The 17,077-nt window shown below is 41.5% G+C and overlaps 1 protein-coding gene across 1 annotated transcript in view; it reads left to right on the top strand.

Annotated features, from left to right (window-relative positions):
- FKTN (fukutin) overlaps positions 1–15,778 on the top strand; it is a 62,629-nt gene extending 46,851 nt beyond the window's left edge. The window contains exons 9-10 of the mRNA XM_073636173.1: positions 10,776–10,903; positions 15,219–15,778. Of these exons, the coding sequence (XP_073492274.1) occupies positions 10,776–10,903; positions 15,219–15,432 (342 nt within the window). The 3' untranslated portion in view covers positions 15,433–15,778. The remainder of the gene's footprint in view (positions 1–10,775; positions 10,904–15,218) is intronic.
- Positions 15,779–17,077: the final 1,299 nt, after the last annotated feature.

Here is a 17,077-nt window from a genome sequence, read left to right as displayed (position 1 = left end):
GGACCTTACCCATCAACATTCTGGAGATCCGGGCGATACATCTAGCTCTAAAGGCCTGGACTATCAGGCTACAGGGTTGTCCGGTCAGGATCCAGTCCGACAATGCCACAGCAGTGGCTTATGTCAATCATCAGGGAGGCACCCGGAGCCGAGCTGCTCAAAAAGAGGTGAACCAGATCTTAGTCTGGGCAGAGATGCATGTGCCATGCATATCGGCAGTTTTCATCCCGGGAATAGAGAATTGGCAGGCGGACTATCTAAGTCGCCAGCAGTTACTTCCAGGGGAATAGTCTCTGCATCCCGACGTCTTTTGGGCCATATGCCAAAGATGGGGGGTTCCAGATGTAGATCTCTTTGCATCCCGATTCAACAAAAAGATAGACAGATTTGTGGCAAGGACAAAAGATCCTCTTGCATGCGGGACGGATGCGTTGGTGATTCCGTGGCATTGGTTCTCACTGATTTACGCATTCCCGCCTATTCTGCTATTACCACGACTCCTTCGCAGGATCAGGCAGGAAAGGAAGTCGGTACTTCTGGTGGCCCCCGCTTGGCCCAGAAGGACTTGGTATGCAGAAATAGTAAGGATGACAGTAGGTTCCCCGTGGACACTACCGAAACGCCCAGACCTGTTATCTCAAGGTCCAGTGTTCCATCCTGCCTTACAAACGCTAAATTTGACGGTTTGGCTATTGAGACCCACGTTCTGAAGAGTCGTGGGCTCTCAGGTCCTGTCATATCTACCTTGATTAATGCAAGGAAGCCAGCTTCCAGGATGATTTATCATAGAGTCTGGAAAGCTTATATAACCTGGTGTGAATCCAGAGGTTGGCATCCCAGGAAATATGCCATAGGTAGAATTCTTGATTTTCTACAATTAGGATTAGAGATGAAGCTGGCCTTGAGTACCATCAAGGGCCAGGTCTCAGCTTTATCAGTAATATTTCAGCGGCCACTTGCTTTGCATTCTTTGGTCCGAAACTTTATGCAGGGGGTGATGCGTCTTAATCCTCCGGTTAAAGCGCCCCTAAACCCCTGGGACTTGAATTTGGTCCTGGCTGTGTTACAGAAACAGCCTTTTGAACCAATAAGTCAGATTCCTTTGGTCTTGTTGACAAGGAAATTAATTTTTCTGGTGGCCATCTCTTCTGCTAGAAGAGTATCAGAATTAGCAGCTCTTTCCTGTAAGGAGCCTTATTTGATTATACACAAGGATAGAGTGGTACTACGCCCTCATCCTAGTTTTTTTACCGAAGGTGGTTTCTGATTTTCATTTAAACCAAGACATTGTTCTACCTTCCTTTTTTCCAGATCCCTGTTCTCCGGAAGAGAGATCTCTACATTCGTTGGATGTAGTAAGAGCAGTTAAGGCCTATCTAGGGGCAACTGCTCAGATCCGCAAGACGGATGTTTTTTTTGTGCTGCCAGAGGGTCCCAATAGAGGACAGGCAGCGTCAAAAGCTACCATTTCTAAATGGATTCGACAGTTGATCATTCAAGCTTACGGTTTGAAACAGAAGATTCCTCCGTTTCAGATCAGGGCACATTCCACAAGGGCTATTGGTGCTTCTTGGGCAGTGCATCACCAGGCCTCTATGGCTCAAATCTGCAAGGCCGCAACCTGGTCTTCAGTTCATACATTCACCAGATTCTATCAGGTGGATGTGAGAAGGCATGAGGATATCGCCTTTGGGCGTAGTGTGCTGCAGGCAGCGGTACAGGGTCCTCAGGTCTGATTGCACCCTACTTGGTCGTGGTTCCCCCCCCCCTCAGGTAGTATTGCTCTGGGACATCCCATCAGTAATTACTGTGGCTCTGTGTCCCGTGATGTTGGAGAAAGAAAATAGGATTTTTTAAAACAGCTTACCTGTAAAATCCTTTTCTTTCGAAGGACATCACGGGACACGAGGTCCCACCCCTCTTCTAATACACTATATTGCTTGGCTACAAAACTGAGGTATCCCTGCAAGGGGGAGGGATTATATAGGGGGTTGAACTTCCTGATAGGGTGTGCCAGTGTCCAATCACCAGTGATACCTATATAACCCATCAGTAATTACTGTGGCTCTGTGTCCCGTGATGTCCTTCGAAAGAAAAGGATTTTACAGGTAAGCTGTTTTAAAAAATCCTATTTTTATAACAGCTTACCTGTAAAATCCTTTTCTTTTGAGGTACATCACGGGACACAGAGGTCCCGCCCCTCTTCTAATACACTTATATTGCTTTGCTACAAAACTGAGGTATCCCCAGGAAGGGGAGGGGTTATATAGGGGGTTGAACTTCCTGTTTAGGGTGTGACCAGTGTCCAATCACCTAGTGATACCCTATAACCCATCAGTAATTACTGAGGCTCTGTGTCCTGTGATGTACCTCAAAAGAAAAGGATTTTACAGGTAAGCTGTTATAAAAATCCTATTTTTTATTTTCTTTCCACATTTTACAAAAACTTGTAGAAAAAAATGACATGTTCAAAAGACTCATTATGCCTCATAGATTATATGTTGGGGTGTTTGCTTTCCAAAATGGGGTCGTTTTTCGGGCATTTTTATTATCCTGGTGCTCCAGTTCCTTCAAAAGTGCAAGAGGTAGTCAAGAAATGATATGTGTAATTTATGCTCCAAGAACGCCTGATGGTGCTCCCTGCATGTTGGGCCTCTGTATGTGGCCAGGCTGTGTAAAAGTCTCACACATTTTGCAAAGAATTGTGGGAAAAAATTTAAAACTTCCAAAAAACTCACCATGCCTTTTACCAAATACCTTGGAATGTCTGCTTTCTAAAAATTGGTTATTTGGGGGGGTATTTGTACTTTCCTGGCATGTTAGGGTCCCAAGAAATAGGTCATCAGTACATCAGGTGTGATCAATTTTCAGAGATTGGCATCATGGCTTGTGGACTCTCTAACTTTCACACAGACCAAATAATATACACCGATTTGGGTTATTTTTTACCACAGATATGTAGCAGTAATAATTGTGGCCAATATTTATGAAGAAAAATTACTAATTTGCAAAAATTTTATAACAGAAACTAAGAAAAAATCATTTTTTTACAGAATTTTCTTTTTTTTTTCTTTGATTGCGCAAAAAATAAAAAACCCAGCATTGATTAAATGCCACCAAAAGAAAGCGCTCTTTGTGTGGGGAAAAAAAAAGGACCACAATTTCATATGGTTACAGTGTTACATGACTGAGTAATTGTCATTCAAAATGTGAGAGCACCGAAAGCTGAAAATTGGTCTGGCTAGGAAGGGGGTTCAAGTGCCCAGTGGTTAAATATAAGAATGTTAAGTTTTTTGGAAGGGAAGGGACAGGTAATGTGAAAAAATAGTATAACCGTTTAGGTAGTAGGGTCATTTTTATTATGATTATTCTGCCTATCCAACAAAGAGTAATTAACACACAAGTTTGGGGGTCAAAATATTTGGCATCTTTTTGCACAACACAACCTCATCTTATATATTTTACCAAAAAACTGGGGATTCTGTTGTGTTTGTGTGCAATTTAAGGGGAATCTTTTACTGAAATTTGACATAAAAATTGCCAGTATCGCCAATTTTATTTTACAGGGTGTCCATTTTCAAAAAATACATAATGCCTTCAGTGCGTTTTCATGTACAAAATGCACATTTTAGTAATGTGTGCGCAAAATGGGGAAAAAAGGTTCTGTCAGTAAAAGAGCTAAAGCAGTATTCAACCCAAAAGCAAACATTTATTATATTGCAGCTTACCAATCATTAGATGGCTGTATTAGTTTTCTTTTTTAGGCTTGATATGTAAACCATATATGAATGTCAGCTGGGCATACAGAGAAATTGAAGGAAAGTGTTTGTTTTCTGTATTACCCAAGATTCATGTTGCCATTTTCTGCTGCAGGTTAGAAATGTACACCAATATTTTTCTTTGTGTTTAGTCTTTGCAGTATAAATAATATATACTGTATTAGATGGTTGAGCCTGTTGATGCCATAAGCAAAAAAATTAGTTTTAAAGTGCCCCTGTAGATGACACTATCACTTAACTTTTATGCTTTACAAATACAGGTCTTACAAGAGCCTGTTCTGCTCAAGGCATATCTAAACCCAAAAGCAAAAATGTAATATATTTCAGTTTACAAATCCTGAAATGTGATGGCTGCATAATTTTTCTTTTTTATGCTGTTTTTTCCTTTATTTTCACCTGGTGACCCATCAGTAAGTCTGTTTTTTTTTTTTTTTTTTAACTAATTTTAACAGGCCAAGCTGTCCAGCTAAAGTGGATGTTAGAGGGTTGAAACAAACTATTTAATACTGATAGGAGTGCTTACAATGAACCGCTTTTAATCGTTCATGTAAAATATTTATTCCAAAAACAAAAAAATGTTGCTGTAGCTACCTTAAAAGTGTAATGCCCTGTACACTTTTCCGACAACAAAATTCATGTTTTTTTTTCCAATGGATGTTGGCTCAAACTTATCTTGCATACACACGGTCACACAAATCTTATCGCAAATTCCGAACGCCAAGAACGTGGTGACGTACAACACGTACGACGAGCCGAGAAAAATGAAGTTCAATAGCCAGTGCAGCTCTTCTGCTTGATTCCAAGCATGCGTGGAACTTTGTGCATTGGAATTGTGTACACACGATCGGAATTTATGAGAACGGATTTTGTTGTCGGAAAATTTGAGAACCAGCTCTCAAATTTTGTGTGACGGAAATTCCGATGGAGTCTACACACGGTCGGAATTTCCGACAACAAGCTCCTGTAGAACCTTTTCCGTCGGAAAATCCTATTGTGTGTGCGGGGCATTAGGGTCCATTTGCATGGGGATTACACACACTGCATATTCCAGCGGTAAGAATCTGCAGGTTCCTGTGTGTTTTGAGAATGGAGCATTAACTGGAATAAAATTTTAATTTGTTAGTCAAATCCATCTAGATCTGCTAGTCCATCTAACACTATCCTCTTTACAGATCGATAATGCTGCTATTCAAAGGTGTCTCTGTTGCTCCTTCAATAAGAGTGGAGACACCCTAATAGGGCGTACACACGGTCGGACTTTGTTCGGACATTCCGACAACAAAATCCTAGGATTTTTTCCAACGGATGTTGGCTCAAACTTGTCTTGCATACACACGGTCACACAAAGTTGTCGGAAAATCCGATCGTTCTGAACGCGGTGACGTAAAACATGTACGTCGGGACTATAAACGGGGCAGTGGCCAATAGCTTTCATCTCTTTATTTATTCTGAGCATGCGTGGCACTTTGTCCGTCGGATTTGTGTACACACGATCGGAATTTCCGACAACGAATTTTTTTGTCGGAAAATTTTATCTCCTGCTCTCAAACTTTGTGTGTCGGAAAATCCGATGGAAAATGTCCGATGGAGCCCACACACGGTCGAAATTTCCGACAACACGCTCCGATCGGACATTTTCCATCGGAAAATCCGATCGTGTGTACGGGGCATTAGACAGGAAGTATGTTACTGGCTGGATCACCAGGTCAAAAGCCATCAGATTTAAGGTATAACTAAAGGCAAAACATTTTTTTTAGTTGTGAAAAGGGGTTAGAACACCTGTCAATGTTTTATTGCTGTCTGTGTCCTCAATAGGGAGATTCACCCTCTCTATTTGTCCTGTTTACCATTATCATTGAAAGTCAAAGAAAATCCCAAATTTTGGGTTGTCACCAGAAACATAATGGGGGAAATCTTCCAATGGGGACCCTAGTTCTGGTGACCTGGGTGTCCCTAAGGAATTCCCTTAATTTGCAGGGATTTTCTCTCACTTCTGGTTTGGCTATGGAACAGGAAGTGAAGGAAAATCGCAGAAATGGCACACAGATGGCAAAAAAAAAAATCTGACAGTGGTTTTCCCTTACGCTATCCAAAATGGAAAAAACAGGTTTTGCCTGTAATTCTGCTTTCAGGATTGGTAAGCTGCAATAATTTTTATCAATGGTTTAGATATGATTTAATGTCACCATTCTATACCTGGCTATGGCCATTCACCCTGTTACCAGTGTGGCTCCAAAACCTGTTCAAAAGGGTCAATCCCTTGGGATGGATTAAATTAAAGTTTTGATCTTCCCTGGTTAAAAGATGTCATATTGATACTGAGCTAAGGAACAGTGGCAAATTGAAAGCAGGGAGTGCTCAGATGGCACAAGTACCTTGAAATTTGCTGTCACCAGAGGAAGTTTGCATTTGGGAAAAGGACATGAATATTGATCAATCAATTTGCTAAACTTCTTGAGATAACAGGTGTGACTGTAGGGCAATTGTTCTTCCCTCACTTTTTGTGGCACAAACGTCCCCCCATTGTACCTCTTGGTGGGTCTTGGGGATTATTTGGAACCGTGATCATTTTGAAAGGTGGTAATGTATTAAAAAAAAGGTCCTACAAAAGCTCCAGAAGAAGCCACGTTTGTGGTGAAACATGTAGAGGCAACCATTCTTTTGTATTTTGACCATTGGGCTGTTTTTGCCCAAATTTTATAAATTGTTTTGTACCATCTATGTAATAAAATTTTTTTTCTATTTTTTGTAAATTTGATTGATGTTTTTGCACCTTAAAACTCCATTCTTTGCTCTTTGGGTATATACTTTTTTTCTTTCTCTCTATGGAGCCAGTTCACATATCTCCGGTGCAAATTTGCACAGGAGCCCTGTGTGTCTTGTGGTCCGTTTTCAGGTCCGAATTCAGCCAAAAATTCGGGCTGAAATCGGACCTGAATTGGTGAACGGGGACGCACTGGACCCCTGCTGTGAGCCGCATGTGAAGATAGTGTGAACCCAGCCATTTTCCATAGGTGTGCAAAGCTTCAAGTTCTGAATGACACTGCTCACTTATGCAAATGTTTAAAAGAGAGACATTGCCATGCTCCGGTTACAAAGAATTTTGAGGTGCTAGTTGCTAAAAACTTGTGATATCAAGTTTCAACATAATATAAACAAAAAGTGCAATGCTACCAAAAAGTAAATATCAGAAATAAATATACATGTGACCAAATCAAAATTAATATACATATGGTAATCCATTGTGAATCAGCATTATATAGTGCAAACACCATAAATCAAAGTGCCCATAAAATGTCAGTGGATTCAGAAAATAGTGCTAATATTTCAGCTTCATATCCAAGATTGTGTTCACCCATTCTACTCTCCTTTGAAAGTGAATACATGGAAGAAACACCCATGACGTGGACTAATCTCTGATATCTACCGGATACTAAATTTCTACGACATTACTGACCAGGGTAAACATACATACATGCTCCGCTGGGAGAGGTTTTTGGGTGAGGAAATCTCATAGTCAACATGGAAGACAGTCTGGTCTCAAGCAGCCAAAAGTTCACTCTGTACACTGTACAAAGAGAACGCCTATAAAATTCTTTTTTTATGGTATATGACACCAGATGTCCTCCACACCATCTATCCTTCTAGTTCGGATAAATGTTGGCGGTGCCTGCAAGACAGAGGGACCTTCTATCATATCTATTGGTCATGTCCCAAAATAGTTTCCTTTTGGACAGAAACGCAAATACTATTAAACCGCCTGTTGGGCGTACAAATTCCTAGAACCCCGAAATTATTTCTCCTTGGTGTGTCCGGATTACGTATACCTCGACAATCCAGGAAATTACTTGGCCATGTTCTTACAGCAGCGAGATGTCTGGTAGCCCTCCACTGGAAAAGACAGTCCCCACCCACTCAAGCAGACCTCTATACTAGAATAGCCCCCCCTTACACCTGTACGCTCTCAGCCCCCCTTACACCTGTACGCTCTCAGCCCCCCCTTACACCTGTACGCTCTCAGCCCCCCCTTACACCTGTACGCTCTCAGCCCCCCCTTACACCTGTACGCTCTCAGCCCCCTCACATGTGTATATATGACATGCACGTACACACAGACATGTATACACACCCAAGACATGTACACATACAGAAACATGTACACAAACAGGCATGTATACACAGGCATGTACACACACACAAGACATGTACACACACTCCCAGGCATGTACACAGTCACACACACAGCCCCCCCTGCACAACAGCCCTTACTTGTAAGGTGGTCCTAGTCCCAGCTCTTGTTTCCACATGCAGAGAGGTGCACATGCAGGAAATGGCCAGAGGTGGCAGCAAAGAGTCGAATGTCTGCTCATGACAGAGCAGCAGCCTGCCCACTCACACACATACAGGAGCATCTAAGAAGCTCTTCTGCAACTGCCCCTGCCTCCTCGCATCCCTACCAGTCGGCCGGGCCCATCCAGATGCTGGGGCCCCTTACAAGTGTATGAGCTGTACCCCCCTGATGGCAGCCTTGCATACAGGATCCTTACCAGATATATTTGAACACTATAAGAAATGGTCAAACAATGCACGTAGGGTTAAATCTTCATCATCCAGGAGGTACCAACCTCTATACATCTGGGAGGCTTTCTCAGATTTACCCCACATACAATACCACATAAAAGAGAGCAACACTCATAGGGTAACAAAGTTAAAACAAAGATGAACTAATTGAATGAAAGTACGCACTCACATTATAATTATATATGATTGGTGTGTGTGTGTGTGTGTGTGTGTATATATATGTATATATATAATATTATGCAGATGTGCTCATAAGTTCACATACCCTGGCAGAGTTTGATTTCTTGCCCACTTTTCAGAGAATATGAATGATAACACAAAAACGTTTCACTTATGGTTAGTGTTTGGCTGAAGCCATTTATTATCAATCAATTGTGTTTACTTTTTTTAAATCATAATCACAACAGAAACTACCCAAATGACCCTGATCAAAAGTTTACATACCCCTGTTCTTAATACCGTGTATTGCCCCCTTTAACATCAATGAGAGCTTGAAGTCATTTGTGGGTGAGTCTCTTTATCTTCTCAGATGGTAAAGCTGCCCATTCCTCTTGACAAAAAGCCTTCAGTTCCTGTAAATTCTTGTGCTGTCTTGCATGAACTACACGTTTGAGATCTCCCCAGAGTGGCTCAGTGTTATCGAGGTCAGGAGACTGAGATGGCCACTCCAGAACCTTCACTTTATTCTGCCGTAGCCAATGACAGGTCGACTTGGCCTTGTGTTTTGGATCATTGTCATGTTGGAATGTCCAAGTACGTCCCATGTGCAGCTTCTTTGCTGATGAACGCAAATGTTCCTCCAGTATTTTTTTGATAACATACTATATTCATCTTGCCATAAATTTTGACTAAATTTCCTGTGCCTTTTGTAGCTCACACATCTCCAAAACATCAGCGATCCACCTCCGTGTTTCACAGTAGTAATGGTGTACCTTTCATCATGGGCCTTGTTGACTCCTCTCCAAAGTGTAGTGTTTATGGTTGTGGCCAAAAAGCTCAATTTTGGTCTCATCACTCCAAATGACTTTGTGCCAGAAGGTTTGAGGCTTGTCTCTGTGCTGTTTGACATATTGTAAGCGGGTTACTTTGTGGCATTTGCGTATTAATGGATTTCTCCTGGGGACTCTACCATGCAGCCCATCTTTCTTCAAGTGTCTCCTTATTGTGCATCTTGAAACAGCCGCACCACATGTTTTCAGAGAGTCCTATATTTCACCTGAAGTTATTTGTGGGTTTTTCTTTGCATCCCGAACAATTTTCCTGGCAGTTGTGGCTGAAATTTTAGTTGGTCTATCTGATTTCAACAGAACCACTAATTTTCCACTTCTTAATCAGAGTTTGAACACTGCTGATTGGCATTCTCAATTCCTTGGATATCTTTTTATATCCCTTTCCTGTTTTATACATTTCAACTACTTTTTCCCGCAGATCCTTTTGACAACCCTTTTGCTTTCCCCATGACGCAGAATCTAGAAACATCAGTGCAGCACTGGATGAAAGATGCAAGGGTCTGTCAGGAGTCCAGAAACTCATCGACTGTTTATACACACACACACACTAATTACAAGCAAACAGATCACAGGTGAGGATGGTTACCTTTTAATAGCCATTCAAACCCCTTTGTGTCAACTTGTGTGCATGTTATCAGGCCAAAATCACCAGGGTATGTAAACTTTTGATCAGGGTCATTTGGGTAGTTTCTGTTGTCATGATTTAAAAAGGGTAAACACAGTTGATTGATAATAAATGGCTTCAGCCAAACACTAACCATGAGTGAAAGAAATGTTTGAGTTATCATTCATTTTCTCTGAAAAATAGCCAAGAAATCATAAATTCTGCCAGGGTATGTGAACTTATGAGCACAACTGTGTGTGTGTGTGTATGTATGTGTGTGTGCATATATAATATATATATATATTGTGTGTTATATCATTAAAATACTGCAATACCGCAAATGTGATCATCAGATCGGTAAGACATTTACGCCACTTCCAGTAGAACGTTGCACTATGATGTCACATCCGATAGCCCCGACCTACGGGTTTCGCTGTAGAAGATGTCATGGGGGGGGGGGGGGGGGGGGCATTTACTGATCAGGAGCTCGGTAACCTATCGATTCAGCTCCTGGGCTTAGTGCTGGATCATGGTTGTCACTGAAATCCAGCGCTGAAGCCTGTTGGCTCTCAGTGTGCATGCTGCTGTGCTGGAGAACAGTGAGCTGCACACTGAACACAGGCTGCATATTGGATGACAAGAAGCAAAGGAATCCCTGATAATATATATAAAAAAAACTCTATACATTAGTCTCTTACTCAGACTTTGCAAATATTTATTCATGTTCGATATATGCAAGTGTTGTAATTGTTTATGGTGACATATTCCATTCTGGAACTTTATTTTTTCTGTTTTTTTTAGGTGGAGGATAGTTTGGAGCTCTCCTTTCTTGGGAGTGATGATGTGAAACTTGACATATTTTTCTTCTATGAAGAAGCTGATTATATGTGGAATGGGGGAACACAAGCTAAAAGTGGCAAGAAATTCAAGTATGTTTTTTTTTTTTTATCACTCCTGTTTACGAGCACAGACCCATTTCATGCTGCTCATCATTAAAGCGGAGTTCCGCTGAATTTTTATTTTTAAAAGTCAGCAGCTACAAATACTGCAGCTGCTGACTTTTAAAGTAAGGACACTTACCTGTCCAGGGCGCCCGCGATGTCGGCACCTGAAACCGATCTCTCCCTCGGCTCTCGGGTGCTGTCGCCGCCATCTTCGGTAAGAGAATCAGGCGGCTTCACTTCCTGGTTTCCTACTGCACATGCGCGACTCGCGCTGTGCTATCCCACTGGTCCCTTATGTCTTCTGGGAACTGTGTGTCTCCCAGAAGACAGCGGGGGGGGAGTGGCGTAGATACCCGTGGGTGGCTCGGGTATCTATGCCCGGAAGTGGGTATTTACTCCCTCTCCCCCACGAAAGGTGCCAAATGTGACACCGGAGGGGGGAGAACTATAGACAAAACCTTTTTTTTTTTTCCATTTTGGATAGCATAAGGGAGGGTTATAACCCCTGTCAGATTTTTTTTTTTTTCAATATCTGCGTCCCTTTGTGGAGATTTCCCTTTACTTCCTGTCCCATGGTCAAACAGGAAGTGAGAGAAAATCCCTTTAAATTAAGGGAATTCATAGGGGACCCCCAGGTCACCAGAACTGGTGTCCCTATTGGAAGATTTCCCTTATATTACTTTTCTGGGGACCCAAAATTTGGAGTTTTCTTTTACTTTGACTTTCAATGATAACAGTAAACAGGACAAATAGAGAGGGTAAATCTCCTTAACGGGGGCACAGACAGCAATACAAATCTGACAGGAGTTCTAATCCCTCTCCACTCTGTCCAAAACTAAAAAAAAGTTTTGCCATTAGTTATACTTTAAGTTGAGGTTAAACAGAATATGTTTAATTGTCCACATTGAATACATTTAGGCTTGAACCTAAAGCATGCAGTAATTAGTGCAATGAGGCCTGTCAATAAAAAAACATCTGGAGCATTCAAACGAATGTATAGCCATTGAGTGGATGGTTCTAACTAACCTCAGCCCCACAACAACATCAGGAGAAATTATGTGATCAAGCCTGATTCTTGAATCTGCTGTTTATTTACTAAATTAACAATATCAGCTGTTTAACTCTGTTGAGGTTTAGATATTTCTTAATACCTTATGCCCTGTACACACGGTCGGATTTTCCGACGGAAAATGTGTGATAGGACCTTGTTGTCGGAAATTCCGACCGTGTGTGGGCTCCATCACACATTTTCCATCGGAATTTCCGACACACAAAGTTTGAGAGCAGGCTATAAAATTTTCCGACAACAAAATCCGTTGTCGGAAATTCTGATCGTGTGTACACAAATCCGACGGATAAAGTGCCACGCATGCTCAGAATAAATAAAGAGATGAAAGCTATTGGCCACTGCCCCATTTATAGTCCCGACGTACGTGTTTTACGTCACCGCGTTCAGAATGATCGGATTTTCCGACCGTGTGTATGCAAGACAAGTTTGAGCCAACATCCATCAGAAAAAATCCATGGATTTTGTTGTCGGAATGTCCGAACAAAGTCCGACCGTGTGTACGGGGCATTACTGTTCTGTTGTCTATGTCTACTGTAAGTTGTGATAAGGTAATGCAGTAAGTTGTAATCGGAGTCTGTACACTGGGATTTTAGTGCAGTTTGTTAGAATTAAGGGAAGAATATGGTTGCTGTAGGCTGTGTTGGCAGTTCTTCCTTATAGAGGACCTGAACTGTGCAAGTTGTGCCCAGAAAAGGCAGATGGAAGACTGACTTACAATACTCTTGTGAGGATGCAGACTTGTTAGAAGTAGGCCTTTGCTTCTTTAGGAGCTTTCCCCAGGTGATATTGGGAGAATAATAAAAAAGCAGAAGTGCTGAAAGCATAGAGCAGAAAGAATGAATAAGGAAGATCTTTGCACTGCAAGTCCTAGGGTACAGCTTCCCCCCTAGGCTGAAAAGAACAGTAGCATGGAAATGACAGTTTACTGTTTAAGCACTATTAAAATTACTAGAAGTTCCCCCGAAACATTGCAAATCTTCACTTTTTGGGTACAGATATACTTTAAAGGATTAAGTTCACCTTTGGTAACATGTTACGTGTTGCACCCATATTCAGGGTGAAATATGTTTTGAATGGACCGATCCCCGCTGTGAAGGCTAGCGGGGTTCTTCTCGCTCCCTGCTAGCTGTCAAAATTTTAAAAAAATGTGACTGAGCAGTGCTCTGCCCGCCCGGCCGCATCACTAATTGACAGGGCTCTGTGCATGGAAAATAACAAGGATCGGCATCCTCTGCGGCTGTCTGCTTGTAGTTTTCAGTGAACTACCAAGGTGCTGTGGAATGCATGCTTCCTGTCAGATTTTATCTGCTTACCCCTACGGGATGTATGGGCAAGCAGATACACTGGCAAATCTGGAGATTCGCATGGCACCAGCCAACTGCTGATGGCTGGTGCAATGCTTTACAGGCTCCAAAAAGCAATCATTGCAGGGTTTTTTTTTTGTTTTTTTTTTTTATGTGCAAAAAAATGCACACTTATTTATTTATTTTTTTTAAGAGTGAACTTACCCTTTAAGACCGTTGAATACATAGAACACCACGTGGCTAATATATCAGCACTGAGCAATCATTAAAGTACTTGTAAACCTCTAACATGGAAAATGAATATCACAAATGAACAAGTACATCCTTCCATAGTGTGTACTTCCCTGAATCCAAAGCACCAAGTGCCACTTCTCTCTGATCTCTCCTCTCTCTGCGATCTGCATGAGTCACTGATAAAACTCTAGCTCAGGGGTCTCCAAACTTCCTGAACAAAGGGCTAGTTTACTGTCCTTGAGGCTTTAAAAGGGCCAGACTGCAGCCAGTGTGGGATTAGAAAACGTTGTGGTGGCGGTGAGAAAAAACAGTGCCCCATCATTGGTTTTAGTGGAAGAAATAGTGCCCTGTTGATATCAGTGAAAGGAATGGTTTAATTTTTTTTGTATTGAATATGTATTATAGCAGAAAGTAAAAAAATGTTTTGTTTTGTTTTTTTCAAAATTGTTGGTCTTTTTTTTTTTTTCTAGCCCAAAAAATAAAAAAAACGCAGAGGTGATCAGATACCACCAAAAGAAAGCTCTATTTGTGGGAAAAAAGAACATCAATTTTATTTGGGTACAGCATCGCACGACCGCACAATTGTCAGTTAAAGTAACGCAGTGCTGTATCGCAAAAAATGGCCTGGTCGTGAAGGGGGTAAAACCTTCCAGGGCTGAAGTGGGCATATTTTAAGTTATCTGCTGGAACCGACATAATATTTGCTAAAATTGGTTTAACAAGCCCAAACATTTCTGAAACAAGCATGCTAGCTGGAAAGTCACAGTGCAGTTCATGCCTTAAAGAATACTGCAGACACAAGATCGATTTGACAGCTAAGCAGTTGCATTTTTGAAAGGGGTTAGTGATTTTCTTTTCAGGCTCTGACCAAGAACAAGTTTGCAAACTAGGAGTTCTGACTTTCTAATCTCCATGCTTGTTCCAGATTCAGGAGTCAGAACATATTGATGCAAGAAACAGCCTGGTAACTAATCTACTTAGCCACGCCAATAATGTCACCCTTGATATCATTCTCTGTACACGTACACGTTTCCTTTAGGCCAGGTTCACACTAGCTGCGGCCACGGCTGGCAGCAGGGGTCCAGTGCATCCCTGTGCTCTGTTTTAGGGGCAAATCAGGCCCAAATTGTTGCCTGAATTTGGACCTTAAATGAAGCCAAAGACACACAGGACCCTTTACCAGTGTGCTTCACAGCCACCTTGGAGCTGTGTGAACAGGCTCCATTGAGAGCCGGTCACAGTCTCCTGTTGTGCAAGTTGGATGCAGAGAAACATAAGTGTGAACCCAGCACATCACTTATCCGAATTGGATGCGGGTTAACACTTATGCAAATTGGATGTAGGTTTCTCCATACTTATGCAAATTTGATGCAGGTTTTCCCTTAAGGCTGGGTTTACACTTATGCGAATTTTCCCCTAAGGCTGGGTTCACACTTATGCGAATTGGATGCAGGTTTCTATGCATCCAATTTGCATGACAGGAGACACTGGAAAAGAGTTCTGTGCATCTTTGGCTCAGTTTCAGGTCTGAATTCCGACCTGATTCTCCGCTGAAACAGTGAACAGGGATGCCCCAGACTCCTGCTGCGAGCCACAGCTAGTGTAAACCCGGCCTAAAAACAATGCACCAGAGTCTTTAATTTTGCATTTAGTACTCCATAAACTAATTGTGTGTTTTCCCCTTTCATTTCAGATACTTGTTTCCAAAATTTACACTTTGCTGGACAGAGTTTTTAGAGCTGAAGGTTCAAGTGCCATGTGAAACACTGGATTATATTGAAGCCAATTATGGCAAAAACTGGGATGTTCCTCTTAAAGTTTGGGATTGGAAACACTCCCCACCCAATGTACAGCCAAATGGAATCTGGCCTCTGGATGAATGGGATGAGGTCATTCAGTTATTCTAGAGGAGTAAAATGTTAGCTCTGTCATTGTGACACTTTGCGTCACATTTTATGGAACTTTCTCTATTTGTAATGAACTTGCAAGTACTGGGCACTTGAAAAGAAATTATTTTAATTTTCTAGCCCATGCTGCAAGAATGACAGGCTGCTAATATGGAATACAGATTTGGGTCTCCTTTCTATACCTAAGAACTACTATACTGAACTGTGACTTGTCTTGCACATGATAACAATCTAATGTTCTGGTTTTGTTTTTGATGTATGTGTTTGCTACTAATAAATTGTGATTATATGATATGATTGTATCTGAAAAATAAAATATACGTTTTCCTGAAAATATTGAAGAGGATGTCCCTTCGCTTCGAATTTTAGTTTTGGAAAGTTATTGCATGTGGCCTGAAAAGATTAGGACCTCTATCAGCTTTTTATTGCTGTCTGTGTACCCATTGTGTAGATTACCCCTCACTTCCTGTTCAGAAGACACACCAGTAATTGAGAGGAAATATCACCAGAGTGGGAAAAAGACCATATTTGTTCCCCTTTTAATGCTTAACTTAATTTCTGCTCTTGTAAAAATGGTAAATCGTCCCAAAAAGGACACAGACAACAGTACAGACCTAAAAGCATGTGCATCATGCTAAACATGTACTGGAAAGATTAAAGGAGGAAGTTGTCTGAAGATATCAGAAAGTTAGTTCTAGACCAGCATTTCAATGGTAAAGGCCCTCTTTCAAGCAGTTTGATGTTCCTGTCAATGCAGAAATTTGGGGTTCATTGCATGTAGCCATCCACCCAGGTTGTGGATGCATGGGGAGAACTGACCTCAGAATGAAGAGCAAGATGGCACAAGCGGCTCCCCAAGCAAGGGAACACCCTGGTAGTTCTGTTCTGTGTGCAAGGACCATAATAAATAAATACATTATATATATATATAATATATGTATATTTTTTTTTCATTAAGCTGCCTATACATAAAACCAGGACATTTAAAGTGCACTGACATAGCATAATAAAACAACTGAAATGTATACAAGATTAGAAATTCTCAGTTGTACAGGTAACTTGTGCGTAGACCTTGTTTCTGTGACCGATGTATCTGCAGCAGATGCTTATGACCAGTAAAGCATGTTACTTGCCAGCTTGCCTCACTCAATCACCAAGATTAATCCATGTCACAATTTACCCATTTGAACAGAGATCGATCTTCCTCGAAATCAATGGCCCAAACCCTGTGGGGATATACAGGCAACACTATGCCAACACATTTCTACTGCCTGCCGATCAATCTTTGTAAAACTGAGCTAGCACTTTGTACAATATCTGTAACATATTGCAGCTCTATCAGTCCTTAGTGTGGTGGCTGCATTCGTTTAATTTCAAATTTTTTTTTCCTTCATTTTCATGCTTGTGATCCACATAGTTAACATAGGACATGACTGCAGAACAAACCCTCCTCTCTTACACTTGGAAGGTTCTGTAGCTCACAGTGGTAACCCTTTGTGAGGTTAAACATAGCCAATAAGGCATCAGTGTGTGCAGGACATAGAACATTGCTGGATTTCTGACAGAACAGGTATTTTTGCACTTTTTGAAGAGATATAACACAATGCTTGCAACAGGATATTTGGCATACTAAAAGGGAGAAGTT

This window comes from Aquarana catesbeiana, linkage group LG01 (assembly GCF_042186555.1).
Source record: "Aquarana catesbeiana isolate 2022-GZ linkage group LG01, ASM4218655v1, whole genome shotgun sequence".
Classification (NCBI taxonomy): Eukaryota; Metazoa; Chordata; class Amphibia; order Anura; family Ranidae; genus Aquarana; species Aquarana catesbeiana.
Note: the sequence above shows the minus strand (reverse complement) of the source record. Positions and strands in the feature narration are given on the sequence as shown.